The sequence below is a fragment of the Rana temporaria genome, chromosome 1 (assembly GCF_905171775.1).
Source record: "Rana temporaria chromosome 1, aRanTem1.1, whole genome shotgun sequence".
NCBI classification, from domain to species: Eukaryota; Metazoa; Chordata; class Amphibia; order Anura; family Ranidae; genus Rana; species Rana temporaria.
Window position 1 is genome coordinate 339,581,023 of NC_053489.1, and position 25,254 is coordinate 339,606,276.

The following is a 25,254-nucleotide window of genomic DNA, read 5'->3' on the forward strand; positions in this document are numbered from 1 at the left end:
TCATTAGGTGTATGCACCAATGTGACCAGGAGGTTTAAATTGACAATATTTTTTCTGAATGCAGAAGGCCCCAGGGCTAAAGAAAGAAACAGAAATGGAGCGTTGGTTACAAATAGTGAGGTGGAGACATGTTACATCGGACTGTAGAGCTCTACCATATCTTCTGATGCGGCAGTACATTATGCAACATACGTCTCCCACAAGACTGCAGACTGCATTTTTCTTGAGCTTTTCTTGCACTAAAGGTGCAAATAATGGCCAAAAATTTCATATTCATTTAAATTGATGATATTAATTAAAAAGTTGAATATACATTACATAACCATCACGGATAATTACATCGCCCTCCGTGGAATGCACAGTAACCGCGGAAACCCCACTTTCTATATGCCTGTTCATTATCTGCCTTGGTGAGTACTGGGAGGGGTCAAGCCCCACCTGGTGCCGTTCACCAGTGTCTGCTTACCATTGTTACTTGCAAGCCTGAAAAGCGATTCAACGGTTCATGCGGTTGGCGCTCAGGGATCCGTTGGGGGCCACAAAAGACATACATTTCAAAATGACCAGGCAGGCCGTCCGAAACCGGAACGCGGGCCGGACTTTGGACATGCCTGCCCTTGACTAATGACATCTCCAAGAGCTAATTGGAGTGAGGTGTCGGCCAACTGAAATCCAATCAATGAGATGAGATTGGAGGTGTTGGTTACAGCTGCCCTGCCCTATAAAAAACACACATCAGTTCTGGGTTTGCTTTTCACAAAAAGCATTGCCTGATGTGAATGATGCCTTACATAAAAGAGCTCTCAGAAGACCTACGATTAAGAATTGACTTGCATAAAGCTGGAAAGGTTTATAAAAGTACCTCCAAAAGCCTTGCTGTTCATCAGTCCACGGTAAGACAAATTGTCTATAAATGGGGAAAGTTCAGCACTGCTGCTACTCTCCCTAGGAGTGGCCGTTCTGTAAAGATAACTGCAAGAGCACAGCACAGACTGCTCAATGAGGTGAAGAAGAATCATAGAGTGTCAGCTAAAGACTTACAAAAGTCTCTGGCATATGCTAACATCCCTGTTAGCGAATCTACTATACGTAAAACACTAAACAAGAATGGAGTTCATGGGAGGATATCGCAGAGAAAGCCACTGCTGTCCAAAAAAAAACATTGCTGCACGTTTACAGTTTGCACAAGAGCACCTGGATGTTCCACAGCAGTACTGGCAACATATTCTGTGGACAGATGAAACCAAAGTTGAGTTGTTTGGAAGAAACACACAGCGCTATGTGTGGAGAAAAAGAGGCAAAGCACATCAACATTAAAACCTCATCCCAACTGTGAAGTATGGTGGTGGGGGCATCATGGTTTGTGGCTGCTTTGCTGCGTCAGGGCTTGCTATCATCGAAGGAAAAATTAATTCCCAAGTTTATCAAGACATTTTGCAGGAGAACTTAAGGCCATCTGTCCACCAGCTGAAGCTCAACAGAAGATGGGTGTTGCAACAAGACAACGACCCAAAACATAGAAGTAAATCAACAACAGAATGGCTTAAACAGAAGAAAATACGCCTTCTGGAGTGGCCCAGTCAGAGTCCTGATCTCAACCCGATTGAGATGCTGTGGCATGACCTCAAGAAAGCGATTCACACCAGACATCCCAAGAATATTGCTGAACTGAAACAGTTCTGTAAAGAGGAATGGTCAAGAATTACTCCTGACCGTTGTGCACGTCTGATCTGCAACTACAGGAAACGTTTGGTTGAAGTTATTGCTGCCAAAGGAGGTTCAACCAGTTATTAAATACAGGGGTTTACATACTTTTTCCACCTGCACTGTGAATGTTTACATGGTGTGTTCAATAAAAACATGGTAACATTTAATTCGAGATTTTCCTAGCTTGTGACGGAAAATATTGATTATATGAAGACAGGAGGCGAGTATCTTATGCATTATCTTTCTTTAATAATGCCCATAGCAGAAATACAGTAAACATTTATTGTAACTTAAAAGAAAAAATTCAAAGAACTACCCTTCCCAGCAGTCCCTGGGCCAGCGTAGCCCCTCCCAGACCGTAATCTATATAAGGGACTGTCTGAGGTAACCTATTCCTCTTTCTTCATGCGAATCAGTGTAAACAGGAACCGAAAGTCCAATTAGACATCTCCGCGGCTGCCGGGAACCTTCCGACCGGAGTACAACATCTGAATCTGGAGGAAACGAAAGGACAAGGCCAACACGGACCAACTTCATCCGGACCAACTTCATCCCAACGGGGACTATAGGAAAACCAAAACCATTCGGAGCCGACCGGTCAGTCGTCTTCAGGAACATGGACCAACGGATTCAGTCAACGGCATCCCGACTCCGGATCTGGAACGTAGTAGGAGCCTCCATCTGCGGTGAACTAAACCCATGGATCGAAACGGAACAGCAATCCCGACGGGGTTAGTGAAAACGAACTCCCGGGGCGTACCAGCCTCCGACTTGCAGGGTGTGTGGTTCAACAGTCTAGAACGAGAGAGAGACAACCTCGTGACAGGGTTGGGTCGGGAGGGAAGATACTCGCCTCCTGTCTTCATATAATCAATATTTTCCGTCACAAGCTAGGAAAATCTCGAATTATACCTCAGACAGGAGGCTCATATCTTATGCAAGTTCAAAGCTATAACAATGCATATATAGATGATAACAAATGAAACAACTACAAAATTGATATAGATATGTGTTCCTCCGATCCAAGCAGAATTGGCGGAAAGCAATCGTGGTTACCAGTCCGCCGCTAGCCGTAAATCCTATAGGGAGCCGCCCGGGGTGATGACCTAGGAGCCACCGCTCCTCTGGAGGGGTGGGCGCCCAACGGGGTTACGTAAGACCCTGCCATTTCCATGATTGATCGTACCCCTCTGGCTAGCGTAGCTGAGGAAACCAGAAACTGAGGTTTAGCGTAGGAATGAGGAGTAGGAAGAGATGCGAAGATCGCAGTGGGACCGTGAAGGACTAAGAAATCCGTAGACAACGGAGTACGATGTGCGGGGAAGAACGGGTAGAAAAAACCGATGAAGTCCCGCCGCTGTCCTACGCACGACGGAAAAACCCTGACTCTCCGAGGCGGGATCCGACGCCTGGAATGGCCAACGTCGTGACACCCGATATGCGTCTGACGGAATCAGACACGAGGGGGCAGTAGCTCAAACGACAATAACCTCCGACAGAGTGAGATTGTCCCCCCAGTCCTGGCGCGTGGTCAGGACCACTGATCACCTCCCAAGAGCGTTGATACCCTGGGTGTGATGGGCGTTGAACTTAACGCTTACTAAGTCGGTACACCATGGGTGTTATCCCACCGGTAGTAAGTCTACAAGGGAGCGGTAGTCCGAGTTCGCAGCGCGGAAGGCGCAGGGGAGCTATAGGACCTCCCGGACTCAAACGAGTCCACCAGGTAGTTGGTCATATCAGACGAACGCCTTCATGAGGTTAACTTGTCGTTGATCACCAACTAACCCAGAGTCCTCCGGATGATCGAAATGTATATCTAGTCCCAAGGCCTAGATCAAGGCAAGTGAAACCCCCGTTATAAAAGAAAAGGTCGCTGTCCGTGACCGACACCCCGAAAACCCAACCATGCGAAGAGAAGTAGGACGTGCGTCGTGAATAGAGGGTGCAGATCCCCGTACAGACTGGGGAGAGAAAGGATCCCATAAGGGAGCAAGGGCCAGGAACACTGACCGGTGCAGTCGTCAGTCGATGGAATTGGGCGGGTAACGAGAATTCCAATCTAACACCATAGCGGAAGTGCCTGGGGTACATTTCGCAGCTGGAACGATGTCGCGTTCCAGGCAGAAATGTCAGAGATCTTGCTAGATCCGTTAGGATTTTGGGTCAAGGACCCCCCAAGCGAAGGTCGTACTGGACCGCGGATACGGTGTCCATACGCAAGAACACACCGTAGGTCCTGATGGCAAGACGGTCGTCAGGATTTCCACGTGTGAACGTGCAGCAGAGACTCCGCTGTGGGCCGCGCCCCTCCTGTGGACGAGGGACCGCATCGAGTACCCCAACCGAGGTGGTTGGCAACCTATTCCAAGATGAATCCGTCGTGGAGTTGCAGGTGGACCTGCCGTGCCGTCTGTCGACCTGACGTAGCCACCACCGTAGTTCAATTATGGCTTCCGTGTCCAGAGTGACGACGTCTGCACAGTGAAGCCCCTGGCAAAGACGTAGGGACTGAGACTCTGAAGGTCTCGATAGTGAAAAGAAGCTGGACAAATGGCCTGGATTAACGCCGGAAACAGGCCGACCAGGCGAGCCAGTCCGCGTAAGGATACCCGTCGTTAGCCCAGCACGATACTGACCTCGTGCAGATGGCGGCCAAGTGGTCATGGGTAGCCGAAGGATCACTAGGTTGGTGTCCACCAAGAACCCTAAAACTCTACCTCCTGAGATGGGGAGAGGATAGATTCCCCGTGATCTATGGGGAACTGTCCCGGAGGCGTGTTCGTTCGCCAGGCGAGGGGTACGAGCCATTAAGAGTAGGTCGTCCAAGTAGATAATCAACCTCACCCTTTGTGTCGCAGAATGTCGTCACTGTATACAGTAATTACGAGAGATTTCTCAAGTTACTACCGGGCGATAACCGCCCTCCTTTCCTGACCAGGAAGACGTTGTTGGGGAAACCCGGGGAGAGCGGATCCGTCTCCACTATCGTTTGGGTGAACCAGAGGCCCTGCAATTCGTTGTCTATTAGGGCGGTGTTCAGGTCTGAAGACCGAGGAAAGAGGGACTAGGTCCATCTCCGGTCCTATAATCCTGATAGACCGGCACTGTACCGTGTTAGACTTTGATGACGTTTGGGCTCATCCGGGATGGAATAGAGCCCTACCGTCTTGGAATATGCACAGCCATAAATGGTAAAGGAAGGGGGTTACGCCCTGAAAATGATTCGGTGAGTTTTTCGACCGATCTCCGGGTCCATTATGTGATATATTGGATCACCTCGGGTGGAGGTGCCCAGTCATCGGAGTGTGGATGGCATATCGCCCCCGGATCTATAATGGCTCTCTACGAGAATCCATAGAGTGTCACCCTGGGAACAGGGTTGGCGTCGTCATAGAGCGCCATGTGCCCACTGCCCTAACACTCATCATCATTCTCATCATCTACAACCTCAGACTCAAGGTGTTAGCCGCCTCAGACTCCGCGGACAACTCTGGAAGAGTCCACGAATGGGTCTGGCTTAGTCCGTCTAACGGATCGCTGCCTCTGCATGTGCATCTCCCCGAGGCTCGGGGGTCGGTCGGAGTCTGGGAGGGCAGTGGGTCGGCAGTCCGGGTAGGGTACTGCCTGGGACATATTATTTACTTCCCCTGTCGGGGAGTCAAGGGCCACAGAAACGTGGCAGCGTTTTGGAACGCCCAGCCCTTCTCAGGGGCGGTAGACCGTTGCCGGATGGTCCGGGCATATGGTGTGCAGGCGGGGGTAACCGACGCCATGGTCGTAAAGATTGGTCTACCGATCAGTTTTGGCAACTGTGTAACACTGTTGAGATTTGGCCTCCTAGGACTGTGTCCACCCTATCCGGGGTACCGGCATGAACAATGCCATGATATTCATTAAATTGTAGAATCTTTGTACAATTCAATACAATTTTTTATACATATTTGTATAATTTATTTATATAATGAATATATAATTTGTATAATCCATCTATAATTTATTATTTGTAAAATTGAATAATGGATTTAGTTATATATTATAAGTAATAATATATATTAATAATAATATCATTAATAATAAATGTATTTATTCATTCAATCCTTAGATAGTTATTTAATACATTATTTATTAGGAGTATGTTGTAGGGAATAAATTCCCCGGAGATAAACATGCTATAATTTCTTTATTTAATTTATTGATTTATTGATCTATCTACATATTGATTATTTATTTATTAGGATAAATAAGGTATATGTTCTAGGGAATAAATTCCCCAGAAATATAATTTGAGTATATATTGAATTATTTATTGTAGATTCGTTATTTAAATTATTTAATTTAATTTATTTATTTATTTATTTATTTATTAGATATTGATTCATTGGAATGAAATATATATATTTATATATATATATCTGAAAAGATGTACTGCCATCTAGTGGTTGAAAGCATGGTGAAACAGCAGCAGGTTCCTGGCTACGACACCGCTGGGAAGGACATCCTGCGGTGTGAGGGGAGCCTGACAAGATTCTAACTCCAGAGGCGAAGTCTCGCGAGACTACGGCCTCTGGAGTTCTTATTGGCCCGAGGTTGTGAGGGACGGAACGGTCGATGAGAACCGTTCTCCCCCGTCTCGCTCTCGATACCGAGAGAGGCACCGAAAGAGAGGAGAGGAGGAGAGGAGCGGCCGCGGCGGAGACCCCGCCCCCCACCTGAGCGCGCGAAGGGGAGCGTGGGGAGGGGACAGTTGCCCAGGCATGGCGCCCGCCGAGGGAGCGAATGAAAAACAGCGCGGATCCCGCACGGACGCCGCAGTGCTCCGGTGTCAAAGAAAGGGAAAAAACCCGAGCAAAGAATTGGAAACAAACAAACGTGGCCTCTCAAACATATCTGCCTGACACCGCTCCGGTGTCAGGCAGACAGAAATAAAGCGCAGAAACGGGGGATAGCAGGGAGAACCCCCAGTATTCCACATCTTCCAAAAACTACAGAACAATCAATTCCGACAAAATACCTGACACCGGGGCATTCGGTATCAGGGAGGAATTCCAGGGAAACTCCCCATGTTCCACAATACCTCAAACATATCAGTCAAGACTGAACAAAATCACCCGACACCAGGGCACTCGGTATCAGAGACCATATATACAATCAAACAATAAAGGTACATGAAACACCTATCTTGTAAATAATAAAGATACAAGAAGTACCTATCCTGTAAATAATAAAGGTACATGAAATACTTATCTTGTGTGCTCTGCCATGAGCAGAAAGAAAGAGGAATAGGTTACCTCAGACAGTCCCTTATATAGATTACGGTCTGGGAGGGGCTACGCTGGCCCAGGGACTGCTGGGAAGGGTAGTTCTTTGAATTTTTTCTTTTAAGTTACAATAAATGTTTACTGTATTTCTGCTATGGGCATTATTAAAGAAAGATAATGCATAAGATATGAGCCTCCTGTCTGAGGTATAATTATTTGTGTGTTAATCGTTTAAGCAGACTGTGATTGTCTATTGTTGTGACTTAGATGAAGATCAGATCACATTTTATGACCAATTTGTGCAGAAACTCATCTCTTTTGATATCAAAAGAGACAGGAACAGCGAGCGCCCAGAGGCGATTTAGTTCGCATGTGCTGCGCTATATAAGTTCTTCACTCACTCACTCAGAATCATTCCAAAAGGGTTCACATACTTTTTCTTGCAACTGTAAATGGTGTTCGCACCACACATGTGAGGTATCCCCACGAACCTTCACGCAAGAGCAATGATTCTATCCCTAAACCTCCTCTAACTCTAAAGGGCTAACCTGTTAAACATTTTAAAACCTTGCCTATGAAGATTTTTACTTGTAAACAAAATGTGCCAGAAAAGGCCTGGTCTTCATTTGGATATTATATGTTGTAAGTTGTACAGTTTTGCACACTACATGAAAAGGTAAAACTACTTTTTTGATTAATAGTTATGTTTAGCTAAACTTTTCCTCTATCTCTCTCTTCTTTGCTAGGCAGGAAGATTAGACTATGACCTCTTTTATATAGTTGTTTAGCAGATTTGTTTGCTATATTCATATATTTTGGGCAAAACACTGGCTAACACTTTGCACTTTACATTTTGAATACAGATCCAAGTTCATGTAGTCAAATTCAGCAGTGTTTCTGAATGATGCCAGTTACTCTAATAACCTCTGTAGTACAGCAAATACGCTTTAATTTATTTGACTCCTCACTGAGTACCTGAAATGAACACAGAAGACCGTAGCATCTTGGTCCAATTAATCTTGCAGAGGCGTTGAAGATAAGAGGAAAGCTTAGAGCAGTGGATCTCTAACCTTTTATTCCACAACAGTATTCACAGAGCATCAGAATTAACAATGCAGCTCCTCAGACACATTAATGGGCTAATGATTAATATACTAACAAGAATAATCAATTTATATTAACCTGTTGTGTTGTAAAATATTGTAGAATTGCATCCTGTATCCTAAGTTTTCAGTGGACTGCCTATGGTAATTTCTGTTAGGGCTTGTTTATCATGCAGTGAATAGCAGTTAAAATTTAGATCAGTGGTCACCAAACTGTAGCCATGGGGCCAGATGCGGCCCTTTGCCTGCTTTTTTTTTGGCCCTTGGGGAACTATTTCATCCACTGGTACAAACAATGGGGCATAATTCCTTGTGATTACAACAATGATGGGGGACAATTTTCTCCCCTTGACACCAACTATAAGATACAATTCCTCCCACTGACACCAACAATAGAGAAACTATTCCTCCCATTGACACCAATGATGGGGCACAATTGCTTCCAATAACCAGAGCACTGATTGTTTGTTTATTTTTCTTAGTGCTCTTTCTCCTTCTGAGAAATAAAGACATGAAAGACAAAACCGAAGCGAGAGAGAGAGATGTTAAAGGGTTAGTAAAGGAAAAAATGTTTTTCCTTTAAAATAACAAACATGTTATACTTACCTCCACTGTGCAGTTCGTTTTGCACAGAGTGGCCCCGATCCATGTCTTCTGGGGTCCCTCAGCGTCTGTCTCTGGTCCTCCTCGCAAGTACTGACCACAGTCATGCAAGAGAGCTCACATGGTGGTCAGTAATTGTGGGCGCGCTCCCGTGATACAGTAAGCGACCATAGCCGCTCACTGTATCATTCGGCACACAGCGTCACTAAATGTAATTGACATCTCAATCCACCCACTCTAGCCAATCAGCGGCCAGGCTGAGTGCCGAAGAGGATCTCGGGACCGCGTGCGGGACTTTCGAGAAGTCAAGTAAGTAAAACGGGGGCACGGGGGGGGGGGGGGAAGCATCAGATGCAATCTATGCATTAAGGTGAAATCTTTTTTTACTTTACAACTCCTTTAAAGAACAAGAAAACCTGCCCATTTTTATGTTATGCAATAAGCTCCACGACATTTCAAGCTGGGTCCCCAGGAGTGCCTTGAGTTTTAGGCACCCTGGCATGATGCCTCTGTTTAAGAGTCATCAATTATTGGTTACCTGTTGTGTAAATATATCATGTAGATCTGATGTGCAAAGGCTGTGCAATTGCCATTATCAGGCATTATCTTGCATTCATTAAGAAAATGTAACAAGAAAACTGGTTGCTACCAGCTATAGTTCCACATCCAATATAGCTTTCTTAAATCAGTATTCCAAGTAACTGTTCTTGGCTAATGAAACTTATTGGTTGCTGTAGGTTACTATACTTGTTGCTTCCACTGGTTTTGTAAATTTTCACTGCTGTTTGTAGAGCCTTATTAAATAAGTCCATTAATGTTAAGGTCACAGTGGAGCTCTAAACACAAAATTCCTAATTAAATCTAGAGTCCTTAGTAACATATAAATGCAGCAACATTTTTTTTTTTAAATCTTATTAAAAATCAACTAAGCAGGCAAGCCAGGAGCCCTTGCAAATAGTATGCTTCTGCACAGCTTCCAGGGCTGTGTAGGCATGTTTCGAGTGTACGGAGATGCACAATGGAGACCGTGGGCAGCACACAGGCGGATGATGTTACGCAAGACAGATAAGTGCACAGGGGACGGCAGCAGCAGTGAGGAGGCTGTTAGGAGGGTCTTAATGGTGCCTGATGCCAACAGTAAATGGGCTGGCAAAAGCCCAGGCACCAGAATGTAATTTCTAGGCTCAGATCCACAAAGAAATTACGCCGGCGTATCTATTGATACGCCACGTAATTTCTAAGATGCCCCGTCGTATCTTTGTTTTGTATCCACAAAACAAGATACGACTGAATGTGGGCTCGATCCGACTGGCGTACGTCTTAATACGCCGTCGGATCTTAGGTGCATATTTACGCTGGCCGCTAGGTGGCGCTTCCGTTGATTTCCGCGTCGAGTATGCAAATTAGCTAGATACGCCAATCCACAAACGTACGTCCGCCCGGCGCTTTTTTTTTACGTAGTTTACGTAAGGCTTTTTTCAGCGTTACATTACCCCTGCTCTATGAGGCGTACGCAATGTTAAGTATGGACGTCGGGCCAGCGTCGAATTTTCCGTTGTGTACGTCGTTTGCGAATAGGGCTTTGCGTAGAATTAAGTTCACGTCGAAAGCATTGGCTTGTTGCGGGTTGATTTTGAGCATGCGCACTGGGATACCCCTACGGACGGCGCATGCGCCGTTCAAAAAAAAATGTAGATTACGTGGGGTCAATAGGAATTACCATAAAACACGCCCTCATCTCATCCATTTGAATTGCGCGCCCTTACGCCTACACAGTTGCACTACCCCGCCGTAACTGACGGCGCAAATTCTTTGAGGATACGGAAAATACGCTGTAAAGTATGGCAGCGTAGTGTATCTGAGATACGCTACGCCGGACAACAAGGTACATGGATCTGGACCCTAGTCGCCATAGGGACATGGCGCCTAGGATTTGTCGAGCACTGTGCTACAGCATCTGATTGTACATCGACTAAACCGTGGCTTGCCTAAAATAAATGCAATTTTATGTAACGTATTTTCCTCTAGCTAACATTTTTAAATACTCCTACCATGAGGAAATAAAACTGTAACAAATGGGCATGGCTGTGACCGCACAGTGTATGGAATTTTTACGTCTGCTGCTTTGCATGACATGCGTACGTTTCATTTATGGAATCTGAAGCAGCACTATTTGGATGTTCAGTGCACATGGCAAACTAGAACTGCATTGAACATCAGTGTACAATAACCTATATAGGTTTAGGCACTGTTGTTTACCCATATATCTGGAGACATATGTGGGTGTGCTATGCGCTCCTACTGTAGCGACTTTCCTCTTGCTCTTGTTCATCTGCTTTAATAAATCAAGTCAATTTTGTTTTTTTGGTGTTTTAGTACTTGCATATATAGCTGAGTTAAGTGATGGGCATTTTATCATTTTTATGAATGTGTGGCTTCTTTCTGATCTCCCAGAAGGCAATTGGGTTTTCCCTGAATTAACAAACTCTTGTGTTATTACCTATAAATGTTCCTATCCAGTTATATTTTGTGCATTTAAAGAATACCCTAAAAAAAATGTGAATAAACAAAGCCAGAGGCTATGGCAAGGTTTTAACCGCCCCCTGCACCAGTTGTCCTAGTAGCAACCATTGTTTATTGTTATAAAAAGTAAGATGTATTGCTACCTTTTACAATTGCCACTGGAAGTCTCCGTGAAGTCAGGAGAAATCTCCAAAGTGGAGACAAAGTGAAAATTTAAAGCGGGGGTTCACCCTATAAAAAATTTCTAACACTACATCCAGCCCAGTTCTGCAAATAAAATGACATTGACCTTTTTTTTTTCCCCCCGTAGATAGCGTTTATCCTTAGAATTCACCGTGGCTTCCAGGTAGGGAATCCCGCGGGAGTGGGCGTTCCTATTGACATGCCAATTGATTGACATGCTAAACGACGGCGCATACAGCGCGTCACGACTTCCCGAAAGAAGGTCGGCTCGGCTCTATTCTGTGCCGGTGCGCAGGCGCCGAATAGAGCCGAGCCGACCCGAGCTTCTTTCGGGAAGTCGTGACGCGCTGTATGCGCCGTCGTTTAGCATGTCAATCAATTGGCATGTCAATAGGAACGCCCACTCCAGCGGGATTCCCTACCCGGAAAATGTGGTGAATTCTAACGATAAACGCTATCTACGGCGAAAAAAAAAAAGGTCAGTGTAATTTTATTTGCAGAACTGGGCTGGATGTAGTGTTAGACATTTTTTATAGGGTGAACCCCCGCTTTAAGTGCTTGTCAGAGATTCTAACCCCTCGTCATTGTGTCCAAAACCATAAAAAAAATAAAGCTTTGACTAATGGATTCATTTTAGTAACACCGTTAGTCAATTCTTGGGAAACAAACACAAATAAATAAAAAACAATCCACAATCACTCCACCATGTTTAAACAAAAAATAGGTAGACATCTATTGTTTGGGAAATCTAAAAGACGGAAAAGCAAGGTGTAATATACAGTTACCAATGGCAGATTTTTTATTTATTTTTTAACCTGGCTGCAGTTGGCTGAAATATAATAGATTCATTTAGGTTTCTAAAACTAGCACATGCCCTTGTATTGTTTCATTATGTGTCTACATAGCCCAGATTGTGCATATTTAATATATGTAGTTGAATTTATTCAGTGAGCAAAGACAGCAGGAACATAAGGTGTACATAGGAAAAAAGATAACATATCACTAGGGTTATTGTGTTGAATCTGAAATGGCAAATCATTTTTTTAATTACCATTTAACAGAAAATGTCATCCGTGAAAATCAGTGGGGTGGTGTGGATATCCGGAGAGGCGGCGATCCAGTTCTCAGAAGTAATCTTATATGCTGCGGATATTCGGATGGAGTGGTTGTTGGAGAACGAGGAAAAGGTCTTATTGAAGGAAATACCATTTATGGTAAACAGTGTTTTATATTTCCGTGTTTTATTTAAAATGCTGCTGAGATGCAAAAGAAGTGTGTGTGTGTGTGTGTGTGTGTGTGTATATGTATGTATATATATATATATATATATATATATATATATATATATATATATATATATATATATATATATATATATATATATATGTTTCTAAAACACCAGTTTATAAATCTTTATTAGATGATACTATATAGTGAATATCTGTAATGAGGTATTTCTTATTATTCTTCCCCCGTGTATTTCTAGAGTAGAAATGTGTTTCAAATTTTTTGTAAATGCAACCTCCACAATATTAGAACGAGAGTCACAATGGCTGATAATTTCATTTAAATCATATTTATTATTTTTTTAATACATGTTATTGCGCATGAATATACAGGAAGCACAAGGACAGGCAAGCAAAGCACTGAGACATACTTGTTAACCAATTAGGTTTTGTCTAGACTGTGTATTATGCTATGCTCTCCGTGAGCACTCCGCAGCATCGTGTGGCATCAAATGGCAGTAACATAGTACATTTCGTACATGATCAGAGCTATGATCACAGTTTCCTGTGCTTTGAAAATAAATGTTTAATTTCACATGCTGAAGAGGGAGCAGGGAAAAAAAAATTCTGTCACCTCATTTTCAAACCAGATATTACCAGCATGCAAGTGTTTTAAACAGTATCATTTTTCTGGCAGTGAAGTGATGTAGAAAGGCTAGTGAGAGGTTTTCAATGGATTTAGTAATTGCTACAGATACAAAGAGGGTACTTGAACAAATGGCATCAGTTATGGTACTTTAAGAAAGCAATTCCAATGAATTTGAATGTGATCTGGTTAAACATCATAAGGTTGCATGCATCCTGGTCTGCATTGGTGTAACTATAGAAACAACAGTGAAAAATATATTTGTTTTGCTTCTCTTTAAAATCACTGTAGCCGCATGTTCTTTTTGTATCTGACTTAGGCTCCATGCACACTGAAGCTAAAAAAAAAAGCTATAAAAAAACGCCAGTAGCCTTTCAAAGTTTTATTAGCGTTTTTGCAATAGCGTTAGCGTTTTTCAGTGTAGCGCTTTTTTTTTTTTCAATGGCGTTTTTTTTAATGGCGCCAGCATTTTTTAGCCTTTTTGAGCGTTTTTCTGCGTTTTGCGTTTTTTCCCACCGAAAAACTGCACTTTGAACGCAAATTTCGGGCGTTAAGAAAAAAGCCAATAAACTCCAAAGCTCATCAACACTAAAAAACGCCCATGTGTGCATGGGCACATAGGCTAACATAGAGTTCAGTTTATGGTCTTTTTTTAAAAAAAAGCCCAAAACGCCAATAAACTGCAGTTTTATCAGCTTCAGTGTGCATGGAGCCTAATATATACATAAGGGAGTGACAGTATAAAGCATTATTCAGAGGAATGCTTTGTTGATTTATACAGATTTTTAGTTTTTTTATTATGGTTCAAACAAAAAAAGAAATGGGAAATATTGCATATGAATGTATGCATGTTGTGCAGTTTTCAGTCCAGACAGCAGGTGGAGCTTTCTGCTCTTCTCACTTGTTTTTCCACTGTCTCCTTAGCTCCTTTGTTGTTAAAAATCCTGATTACACAGCCCTGTCGTTTAAGCTTGAGTTTATACACACATTGGTGAATGACTCATTCCCCTTACTCCCTCTGTCCTTGTACAGCTCCAGTGTTTCAGTGAGAGATATGCCTGAAAGAAGATAACTACTGATGTGCACTCTTTAATGTAAACACTACATTCTTTGAAGTTCTCTTCCCATTGTCCTCATTGCATTCTTTGCAGCTCTTGCCCTACCATCTAGGCTAGGTGATCTGGAAGCTTTCCCCTACCTGTTCACAGTAGCTTTAAAGCGGTAGTAAACCCACAAGGCATAATGAGCTAGTATGCAGCGCATACTAGCTCATTATGAAATACTTACCTCAAAACAAAGCCCCCGTATCGGAGCCCAGTCCACGCCGAGGGAACTGGCATCTTTCCCTCGGTGTGTCTTCCGGATTCGCGGCTCCGGCGCTGTGAGTGGCCGGAGCCGCGATGACGTCACTAACGCTCATGTGCGCGGAAGTTTTCTTCCCGGCAAGGTTCGGCAACGTTGCCGGACCTTAAGCTGGGGTATTCAGAGCGCATTCACCTCTGACGTCAGCGGCTGCATGCATAGGGAATATCTCCTAAAATGTACAGGTTTAGGAGATATTAATTTTACATACAGGTAAACCTTATTTTATAGGCTTACCTGTAGGTAAACGTGTAAAAGTTGGGTATACAACCGCTTTAAGGTCTCCGTTCACTGTCTGTACTGCATCCTGATAATAATTGTAGCTGTTTAATTGCACTTTATACAAATATACTTCCACAATAACTATTGCATTAAAACTAAACTCCATGGAAAGGAAAAATTCTCCCTTGAAGTGGGTTGCCCCTGCAGTGCAAGGGTTAAATGCTTGTTTTGGTCTAGAGGTTTTTTTTTTTAAATCAGAAAAATGGTTTATTGTGCCAAAAAATAAAATTCAAGTACAAACAATATAGATCTACATACATGAGAAATGTACAGAATACCAGCACATGAAGACAAGTTCCTTACATACGTTAGCACTGAGGCACAAGAAATATACATAAACCAAATACTTTTAAACTAAAGTAGCAAAGTGTCGGGTGGGCGCCTCGCCCCCCACTGAATCAAACCTTAGGCCAACGGGCCACATCTGAGATTCTGCCTTCCACAGTCTGCCCGGATATTCATAATCGCTGCCCATCAGTAATGCAAACTCTCGTATCCAAAGTATAATGCCCATTGAAATATAGAGTACCATATACAAACAGGTTCTAGACCCGGGGGGAGAACATCACCTACATCTGCAACAACCGAGTCATAACTAGTCTCGGAGGTGCCAATCCAGGCGTCTCCAACCAGGGCTGCCAAATGGAGGTAAATTTTTTAGAGGCATTTCTGTGCTGATATGTATAATGTTCCCTTACAATAATAAGGTTCACTTGGTCGATCCATTGTTTCTTGGTTGGAACGTGTGGGGACAACCAGAATCTAGCTATCTGTTTCCTTGCTAGGTATAAAAGCCTGATCACTGCAATATTAACCGGAGGAGGGTATACCTCTTCGTCGACTGCACCTAATATGCATACTATGGGGTCCAATGGGACCCTAACCTGGAACACCGAGGAAACAACCTCAGTGACACTCCTCCAGAACCGGTGCAGCATGGGACAGCGCCACATTAGGTGAATAAGCGATCCCTCCTCCCCGCAATGTTTGGGACACAGAGAGGAATCCCTCCTTCCCCAACGGAACAATTGAATGGGTGTGCGGTAGACCCTGTGCAACAGAAACAGGTGAGACAATCTATGCGATTGTGAAACTGAGGTCAAAGGACCTGCCTGTAAACAGGATTCCCATGTCTCCCCGTCAATGTCCCCCAGGTCTTCCGCCCAGCCTCTTCTACATGGTAAAGTCGCTGAATTCTGTATGGATGACAAAAGGGAGGAGTATATCTGGGATATCATTCCTTTTTTATCTTTGCCAGTGGATACATCTGTGAGCAGCCTATGACTGGTTAGTTGAAGAACAGAAATCCGACCCTGGGCCTAAAGGGCGTGCCTGAGCTGCAGGTATCTGTAGAATTGATGTCTAGGTAGATCAAACTCATTTTGTAGGTCCTGAAACGACTTAAGTACATTGTTATGGTAGATCTGGGCAATATTTTGAATCCCCGCCATTTTCCAAGACATGAAGCCCTCAAGCCTGAGGACTTCTATCAAATTCAGGTTGTCCCACAGAGGAGTGTCCGCTAGAAATCCCGAAATACCCAAAGTAGACTTAACCATGGCCCACAACTTACCCAAGAGGACCACCGTGGGCGCCGCCCGTGGCAGATGCGGAAAACCCGCCTCCAGACACGCCAAAACCGACGCACCCCCGGATCCCACTCGTAACAGCGTGTCAATGGAGTCCTTGTCGTTTACCCGTCCCATGCCACACAGATGCTGTAATTGGGAGGCCAAAAAATAGAATTTAGGATTGGGGACCGCTGCCCCCCCCTGGTCTTTGTCATATTGCAATGTGGACAATCGAATGCGGGCAACCTTCTTTTTCCAGATCAGTGATCGAAATAGGGAGTCTATCCTGGTGAACCAACGACGAGGTATCCACTGAGGGGAATTGTGCATAATGTATAAAAGTTGGGGGCCCCACACCATTTTAATTAAATTAATTCGTCCTATCACTGATAACGGGAGTTTACACCAGGTATTACAAGTTGATTGCAAACGTTTAAAAAGGGGCAAAAGATTTTCCTCTAAATATTTCTGTGGGTTGGCTGACACTTGAACTCCCAAGTATTTGAAAGAATTAACCACCTGTAGGGACCCTGCAGCCTCTGGTAAAGAGTCAATTGGGCCATCGACAGGTAACAGGACGGATTTACCCCAATTAATCGAAAAACCTGACAAGGAGCCAAAGTACCGGATCAGCTCCATAGCCGTTGTGAGAGATGTGTCCACATCCCCCAGATACAATAGAGTGTCATCCGCGTAGAGCGAGATCTTCTCCATGCAGTCACCTCTCTGGAATCCAACTATCGAGGGGGAGAACCTTATTAACGCCGCTAGCGGTTCGAGAGCCAGTGCGATAAGCAGGGGTGATAAAGGACACCCCTGCCTTGTGCCTCTATATAAAGAAAAGGGGTCCGTGAGGTCCCCATTCACCCGAAGCCTGGCCGTGGGGGCAGCATACAGTAGACGTACCCACTTAATAAAATTGTCACCTAATCCAAAACGACCTAGGACCTCCCATAAATAAGGCCATTCGACGCTGTCAAAGGCTTTGGCCGCGTCCAATGAAAGGATCGCTCTCTGGCCTTCATTATCAGCAGGTATCTGTAAATTAAGAAAAAGACGCCTGATGTTAATGGCCGTTGACCGGGAAGGAATGAAGCCGGACTGATCTGTATGAATGAGCTTATTTATGACCTTAGCTAACCTGGTGGCCAAGACCCTAGCCAATAATTTAACGTCAGTCGTCAATAATGAGATAGGTCTATAAGAGTCAGCACTCTGGGCATTTTTTCCTGGTTTCAGCAACAATACTATAATGGCTTCATTCATGGATTGAGGCAACGAGCCTCGCTCAAACGAGTCTATAAACACGTCTTTCAGGAGAGTTATCAGACCATCCGAGTATCGCCTATAAACCTCCGCCGGCAAGCCATCCGAGCCCGGAGACTTGCCAGGAGAGGAAAGCGCTAAGGCTTCCAGCATCTCATCAACCGTGAGCGGAGCATTCAATTGCGCCACATCCACGGCCAACAAGCGCGGGAGATGACATTGATCTAAAAAGGAAGCAATCTCCTCCTTCGTGGGCGAGACCTTAGAAGAATACACATCAGCATAGAAATCCTTAAACGTAGACAGAACCTCCGCATGGGAGGACACTAATATCCCTGAGACACTCTTAATTGACTCTATATGGGCCGATCCCCTCTGTGATTTCACCATCATGGCCAGCATATGACCTGTACCCTCCTCGTCTTCAAAGTATTTTTGTTGGAGAAAAAACCTCTTGTTTTCAGCTCTAGTCAAAGTTACATGTTTAAACATATTCTGTGCCTCATTCCACGCCCGTTCAGTGTTCTCAGAGGGGGAGCTGATTCAGCCCTCTCAGCCTCTCGGAGGACAAACTGCTCCCAGGACCTCGTTCCAGTTTTAATGGAATTAATAGATCTAATGAACTGGCCCCTCAGATAAGCCTTTAGAGTATCCCAGAGTACATCCAACCCCGTGGAGTGTCTATTAATCCTAACAAAATTCACTAGCTCAGTACGAATCGGATCAGGGGTTGGGAACAGCGACATCCAAAATGGATTAAGCCTCCAGCAGGTGCGTTTAGTAATGTTAGATGTCAATAACTCGATACATAAAGGTGAGTGATCAGATACAGTCCTGGTCTCGTACCTCGCTGACGAGACCAGGGGAAGCATCTCACTGTTACCCAGGCCCAGATCGATCCTGGAAAGGCCCCTGTGTGAGGCTGAATGACACGAGTAGCATTTCTCCTGTGGGTGGCTGAGCCTCCAGACATCCCTCAATCCCAGCTCCTGCACAAGCCGAGCGAAAGGTGTCTGACTCCCTCTCGGGGTGACCGCCGACGCCCCAGGAGAGAACTTGTCGAGACTGGCACATAGGAAATTATTAAAATCTCCCACTACAAGAGCTGGGATACCCGGGTGTCGGGACAGAAAAGTGGCCAGGGTTTTAAGCACATCCACTGAAAAAGGGGGTGGTATGTACACAGTAGCTATAATGCATTGTATGCCGTTCAATGTACAGTGCAAAAAAACAAAACGACCCCCGGGGTCTATAAGAGAAGAGGTGAGAGCGAACGGGACAGTTATGCCAATAAGTACGCTAACCCCTCTGGCGTAAGATGAGAAGGTAGAGTGAAATTGGCTACCATATAGTTTAGATGAAAACGGGGACTCCTGACCCTGAAGCATATGAGTCTCCTGCAAGCATACTACAGAAGAACCCAGACGCTTAAGTACATGACCCACTGCCATACGTTTCACTTTATCCCCTAGACACCTCAAATTCCAACTAGTCAAAACACACCTATTAGCCATTTTTGGGATAGATAGACATTAATATCAGACATATTAATAATACATGTAAAATGAGTAGAGCACTGTTGCCCCGCAAAAAATGAAAACCTCTGTCCCTGGATCAGAAAAACTATGAAAAAATAATATTGAATACAAAAAAATAAAAAAGTATTGTTCTTATACTGTAGAGAGCACAACAGACAGCAGAATATCTCCACACAAGCTGGGCATAACCTGGAAAAGCAAAAGTTAGGCAGACTGCAAGTAGTACATCCAACAGGACGCATTTCAAACTCAAAAAAAATCATCAAAAATAAGAAAAAAGTCAAAAAACAAATGAAAAACCACCATGTCCACGAGGGACCCATTTCTAGGGGGCTAAGTTCACTAGCCAGCTCAAAGGCCTCCACGATCAGCGGACCTTTTGTCAGGGTAACTTAAAACGTAGTTAAACAGTGTAGGCACTTCCCGTGGAAATAGTTCTCCGCCTTGTTAGGAGATTGAAAAAAGGACATTACTGCAGCTCTGTTGTCAGGTAACACGGCTAGCAAGAGCGAACCCGTAGGATGACAGTCACTCATTCCTGCGTCTCCTCCCCAAATCTTCCCTCAAGGATCTTTCCTCCCTATCCATCCACTGCATGGCCTGGGCAGGTTTCTCAAAGAAATGTACTTAATTTCTGGCCACCACTCGCAGCCGGGCAGGATAAAGCATAGCATATTGCAATTCCAGGAAGCGCAGCCGCTTCTTAACATCATTGAATTGAGCGCGCTGTTTTTGCACCTCCGCCGAAAAGTCTGGGAATAGGGAAATCTTGGAGTTGTCCATCACCAGAACATCTCCCAAGGTGCGCGCCTTAGACAAAATGACATCACTGTCCCTGTAGTGTAACAGTTTAAACAGGAAAGCCCGGGGGGGGGATTTCCAGGGGGTAAAGGCCTCAGGGGTACACGATGTGCACGCTCCACAGCAAACATATTGGAGAAGGATTCTTTGCCAAACTTTTCTGACAGCCACTGTTCTATGAACGCCACCGGATTTTTCCCTTCCATCCTCTCAGGGATCCCAATAGCTCTAACATTATTGCGGCGCATTCTGTTCTCGAGTTCATCGATTTTTGCCGCGTGCTTAGCGACCATGAGTTGCTGAGAATGGGTCTCCCGCTGTATAGGGGCTAAATCATCCTCTAGGACACTCACACGGCCCTCCACATCAGTTGTGCGGTCCCGCAGTTTTTGCATGTCTTGGCGCATAAATTACATTTCTGCCTTAACCCCTTTAAGCTAGGCTGCCATATGTGTTACCGAGGAGTTACAGGCCGTGATTGCCATGAATATGTCTCTAAGCGTGGGCTCAGGCCCGTCCGAGCCTGAGGCCTCCACAGGGCTTTGCCCGTGGGACCCCGGTGAAATACTCACTGCGTTCCATGGCAGCACAGGAGCAGATGGATCCACCAGGGGCACTGTGTCGTCGGCATCCGACTGAGAGCCGCTGCGATTGTCCTCAGCATCCCCAGGGATCTCCAGCAGCTCACGAGTGCTGATCGGGGAGAACAGTTTCTGGGCAGCAGCCCTGTACTTCTCCTTTGCCGACTGCGCGGCGCCGCCATCTTGGCTCGCGTGGTCCGGAGCCGCGCGGCCTGCTGGATTTCGCCGGGACATCGTGCTAGGGCAGGATCTGAAGCCGCCGAGGGTGCCTGGATTAGCCGGAGGAGCCGAGGTATGTTGTGGGATCAAAGGTAAGCCACAGAGGCCTAGTAAGAAGGATAACCGGACGGATTATCGGCGGAGCTCACAGGACGTGCGACCTTCTACATCCCCAGCCAAGCCACCGTCTAGAGGGTTTAGGTCTACTCACCCAATCACCTGCTCTTGAAGATTCCCTCAATGCTCCCCACAGCTTCTTCTCATCCATGCTTCAGTGGTCGCAGGTCCTTTGAAGTCATAAAGTTCATTGCAGAGTCCATGGACACGGGGACACTTAAGGACAATCCACTGCTGAAGCATAGGGGAGAAAAGGGGGACTTCAGCTGCTGGAAGAGAGGATCAGGTAATTAAAACTACATTGTGCGGTCCACTAGACATAAATGAGCATTGAACTCTTGCAGGGTGGGGACAGATCCACTGCAAGAGAGTATTATTACTTTACCTGGAGACAGGCTTTAAACGCTGTCTTAATTCTATGAGCCCAGTGACTGTTGCCTTGTCATTACATTTTAGTGGAGGTGCAAGCTATTACTGGATAGTGCTTTCTGTACCTAGACTTAACCTGATGCACCATCAGCATAGTCCAGCGATTGGAGTGGGTGGGACTGAAAGAATGTTGAAGAGGGTCTGGGCTCTGTTACATATGTGGAAAATCTAAATTAAATTACGGTAATCCCGGATAGGCAACCAAAACTTAGGTTTTAAGTATAGGACCTTTTTTGATTTGAATGAAGATCATTCCTAGATACAGCAATAGCATCTTAAAGTGTAAGTCCACTATTGGTGTACTTAATATTGTAGGCTACCTTATTGCTTCTGACAAGCTACATGCTTGTCCTGTTTCCTTCTTTTGGAAATAACTGAAATCACATCTAACATGCATGTGAGAAACAGGACCCAAAAGTGAAGATTTTCCAGAGGAGGCTGTGCAGTACTAAGAGCAGCAGAGCTCTCAACAGAGTGAAGACAGATACATGTGTTACTTGTCAGGAGTAATAAGGGAGACCATTAGAGCACACTAAGGGGGTTTATTGATAAATGTTTTCACACAAGATTCACACATTTTTCTAGTTGGATTCAGATGCAGAAATGTGTCAATACTGTGTGAATGTTTGGTGAATATTGTGGGAATGCAGTTTTTTTTTTTACAAATATATAAATTGTTTTTATCTAACTCTATTTCAGCTCAAACTAGTGTATTTGACCTACCTTATTTAATGAGTACTATGCTTTGCACTATGTTTTCTAATGTGTTCTAAGTGAATGGAACAAACATTGAAAGTAACTATATCCACTGTAAATTTTACGTACACAGTCATTTTATCTGCCTGATATTCTTGTAGCTGCTATTGTACGATTATTGGAATGCTTTCACAGTAACATGGTAGTTATGAGGTTCATTAGACAGAAAATCTCTGATTAGTTTTGCTTGTTTTGTTATAATGGTCCCTTGGGCATTCAGATTGTAACAAGCCAACAGTGAACACACATTGTAGATGTTTTATTCCTGCTGCTGTATGCATAGGAATATTGTAAAATCTGCTTACTTCAATGTATTTGGTAATACTCCTAGACAGCTACCTGCAGAGCTGTTTGTGAAAACGTGTGAAATGAGAGTGTTTGTAATTGTAACCCTAAAGAGAAAAAAAAATGGATCCTTTTTCTTTAAAGCATGTTATACACCACAGTGCGTGTGTTGTGTAATTTGGCTCTTTCTATCACCTGAAATACCTGGCTGATCCTGCCTGGTTCTGCCCTCCCCCTGTCTACTGACCACAGTTTATCATAGCAGCTGAGCCCTAAAACCGTGGTCATTTTAAATTTCACTCTGTTAGGTAACAACATGTGCCCCACTGTATGTCCTTTATTAAAAAAAACAGATTTCTGCCTTATTTCAGAGTTCCTCCCAGCGCTCATGTGACAGCCCGACTCTCTCCTCTCAGCTGACGTCAGCGGGAGTTCTTGGCCCCTCCGGCTGTAGCTGTGAGACTGGAAGAGGAGAGAGGCAGGTGGTCACGTGAGTGCCGGGATGCGCTGTGAAATAAGGTAGAATTTTTTTTTTTTTAAATAAAGGACATACAGTGGGGCACGTGTTGTTACCTAGTTGTTGTTAAGGGATTGTAGGGACATGACAAGTGGCTTTACAAGCACTTTAACACTACAACAGTATATATTATGAGATGTCAAAATGTCATATTCTGGGTGTGCTGCTCACACTGGCTACATAATACAGTGAGGGGGGAAAAGCTTTTTATCCCCTGCTGATTTTCGTTTGCCCACTGACAAAGAAACGATCAGTCTATAATTTTAATGGTAGGTTTATTTTAACAATGCGAAACAGAAAATCAAAAAAAAACGCATTTCAAAAAAGTTATAAATTGATTTGTATTTTAATGAGTGAAATAAATATTTGACCCCTTCGCAAAACATGACTTAGTACTTGGTGGAAAAACTCTTGTTGGCAAACACAGAGGTCAGACGTTTCTTGTCGTTTGCCACCAGGTTTGCACACATCTCAGGGGGGATTTTGCCCCACTCCTCTTTGCACATCCTCTCCAAGTCATTAAGGTTTCGAGGCTGATGTTTGGTAACTCAAACCTTCAGCTCCCTCCACATATTTTCTATGGGATTAAGGTCTGGAGACTGACTAGGCCACTCCAGGACCTTAATGTGCTTCTTATTGAATCACTCCTTTGTTGCCTTGGCCATGTGTTTTGGGCCATTGTCATGCTGGATTATCCCTCCACGACCCATTTTCGAAGCCCTGGCTAAGAGAAGGAGGTTCTCACCCAAGATTTGACGGTACATGGTGCTGTCCATCATCCTATTGATGCGGTGAAGTTGTCCTTGTCCCCTTAGCAGAAAAACACCCCAAAGCATAATGTTTCCACCTCCATGTTTGACATGGGGATGGTGTTCTAGGGGTCATAGGCAATATTCCTCCTCCTCCTTCAAACACGGCGAGTTGAGTTGATGCCAAAGAGCTTGAATTTGGTCTCATCTGCCTGTACATGTGCTTTCTTGAGCAGGGGGACCTTGGTAACAATTGGTAACACACTACGTCATGAAGGACTGAAATCCTGAAGCGGGTGCTTCAGGATTTCAGTCCTTCACGGTGTAGTGTGTTACCAATTGTTTTCTTTGTGACTATGGTCCCAGCTGCCTTGAGATCATTGACAAGATTCTCCTGTGTAGTTCTGGGCTGATTCCTCACCGTTCTTATGATCATTGGAACCCTATGAGGTGAGATTGTGCATGGAGCCCCAGACCAAGGGAGATTGACAATTGTTTTTTATTTCTTCCATTTACAAATAATTGCACCGTTGTCACCCTTTCACCAAGCTGCTTGGCGATGGTCTTGTAGTCCATTCCAGCCTTGTGTAGGTCTACAATCTTGTCCCTGACTTCCTTGGACAGTTCTTTGGTCTTGGCCATGGTAGACAGATTGGAATCTGATTGCTTCTGTGGACAGGTGTCTTTTATACAGGTAACAAGCTGAGATTAAAAACACTCCTTTTAAGAGAGTGCTCCTAATCTTGGCTCGTTGCCTTTATAGAAGACACCTAAGAGCCAGAAATCTTGCTGATTGATAGGGGGATCAAATACATGTTTAACTCATTAAAATGCAAATCAATTTATAACTTTTTTGAAATGTGTTTTTCTGGATGCTATTGTTGGTATTCTGTCTATCACTGTTAAAATAAACCTACCATTTAAATCAGGGATATGCAATTAGCGGACCTCCAGATGTTGCAAAACTACAAATCCCATCATGCCTCTGCCTCTGGGTGTCATGCTCGTGGCTGTCAGAGCCTTGCTATGCCTCATGGGATTTGTAGTTCTGCAACAGCTGGAGGTCCGCTAATTGCATATCCCCGATTTAAATTATAGACTGATCATTTGTTTGTTAGTGGGCAAACATACAAAATCAGCATGGGATCAAATACGTTTTACCCTCACTGTACATACTGTAGAATAACAAGGCCAGATTTCAGTTACAGTGGATAAAAAATTTTTTTTGACAAAGATAAATAATTTCGGAACTTTTTCCACTTTTATTGTGACCTATAAAACTGTTCAACTCAATTGAAAAACAAACTGAAATATTTTAGGGGGGGAGTTAAAATAATAAAAAAATAATGTGGTTGCGTAGTGTGCACAACCTCTTCTAACTGGGGATGTAGCTGTGTTCAGAATTAAGCAATCGCATTCAAATTCATGTTAAATAGGAGTCAGTACACACCAGTCATTTAAAGATAAGCCTCTGATTAACCCTAAATAAAGTTCAGTTGTTCTAGTAGGTCTTTCCTGACATTTTCTTA

The 25,254-nt window shown here is 44.2% G+C and overlaps 1 protein-coding gene across 1 annotated transcript in view; it reads left to right on the forward strand.

The window, feature by feature from the left end:
* FBXO10 (F-box protein 10) overlaps nt 1–25,254 on the forward strand; it is a 151,131-nt gene that overhangs the window by 101,017 nt on the left and 24,860 nt on the right. The window contains exon 8 of the mRNA XM_040361489.1: nt 12,442–12,594. Coding sequence (XP_040217423.1) covers nt 12,442–12,594 — 153 coding nt within the window. The remainder of the gene's footprint in view (nt 1–12,441; nt 12,595–25,254) is intronic.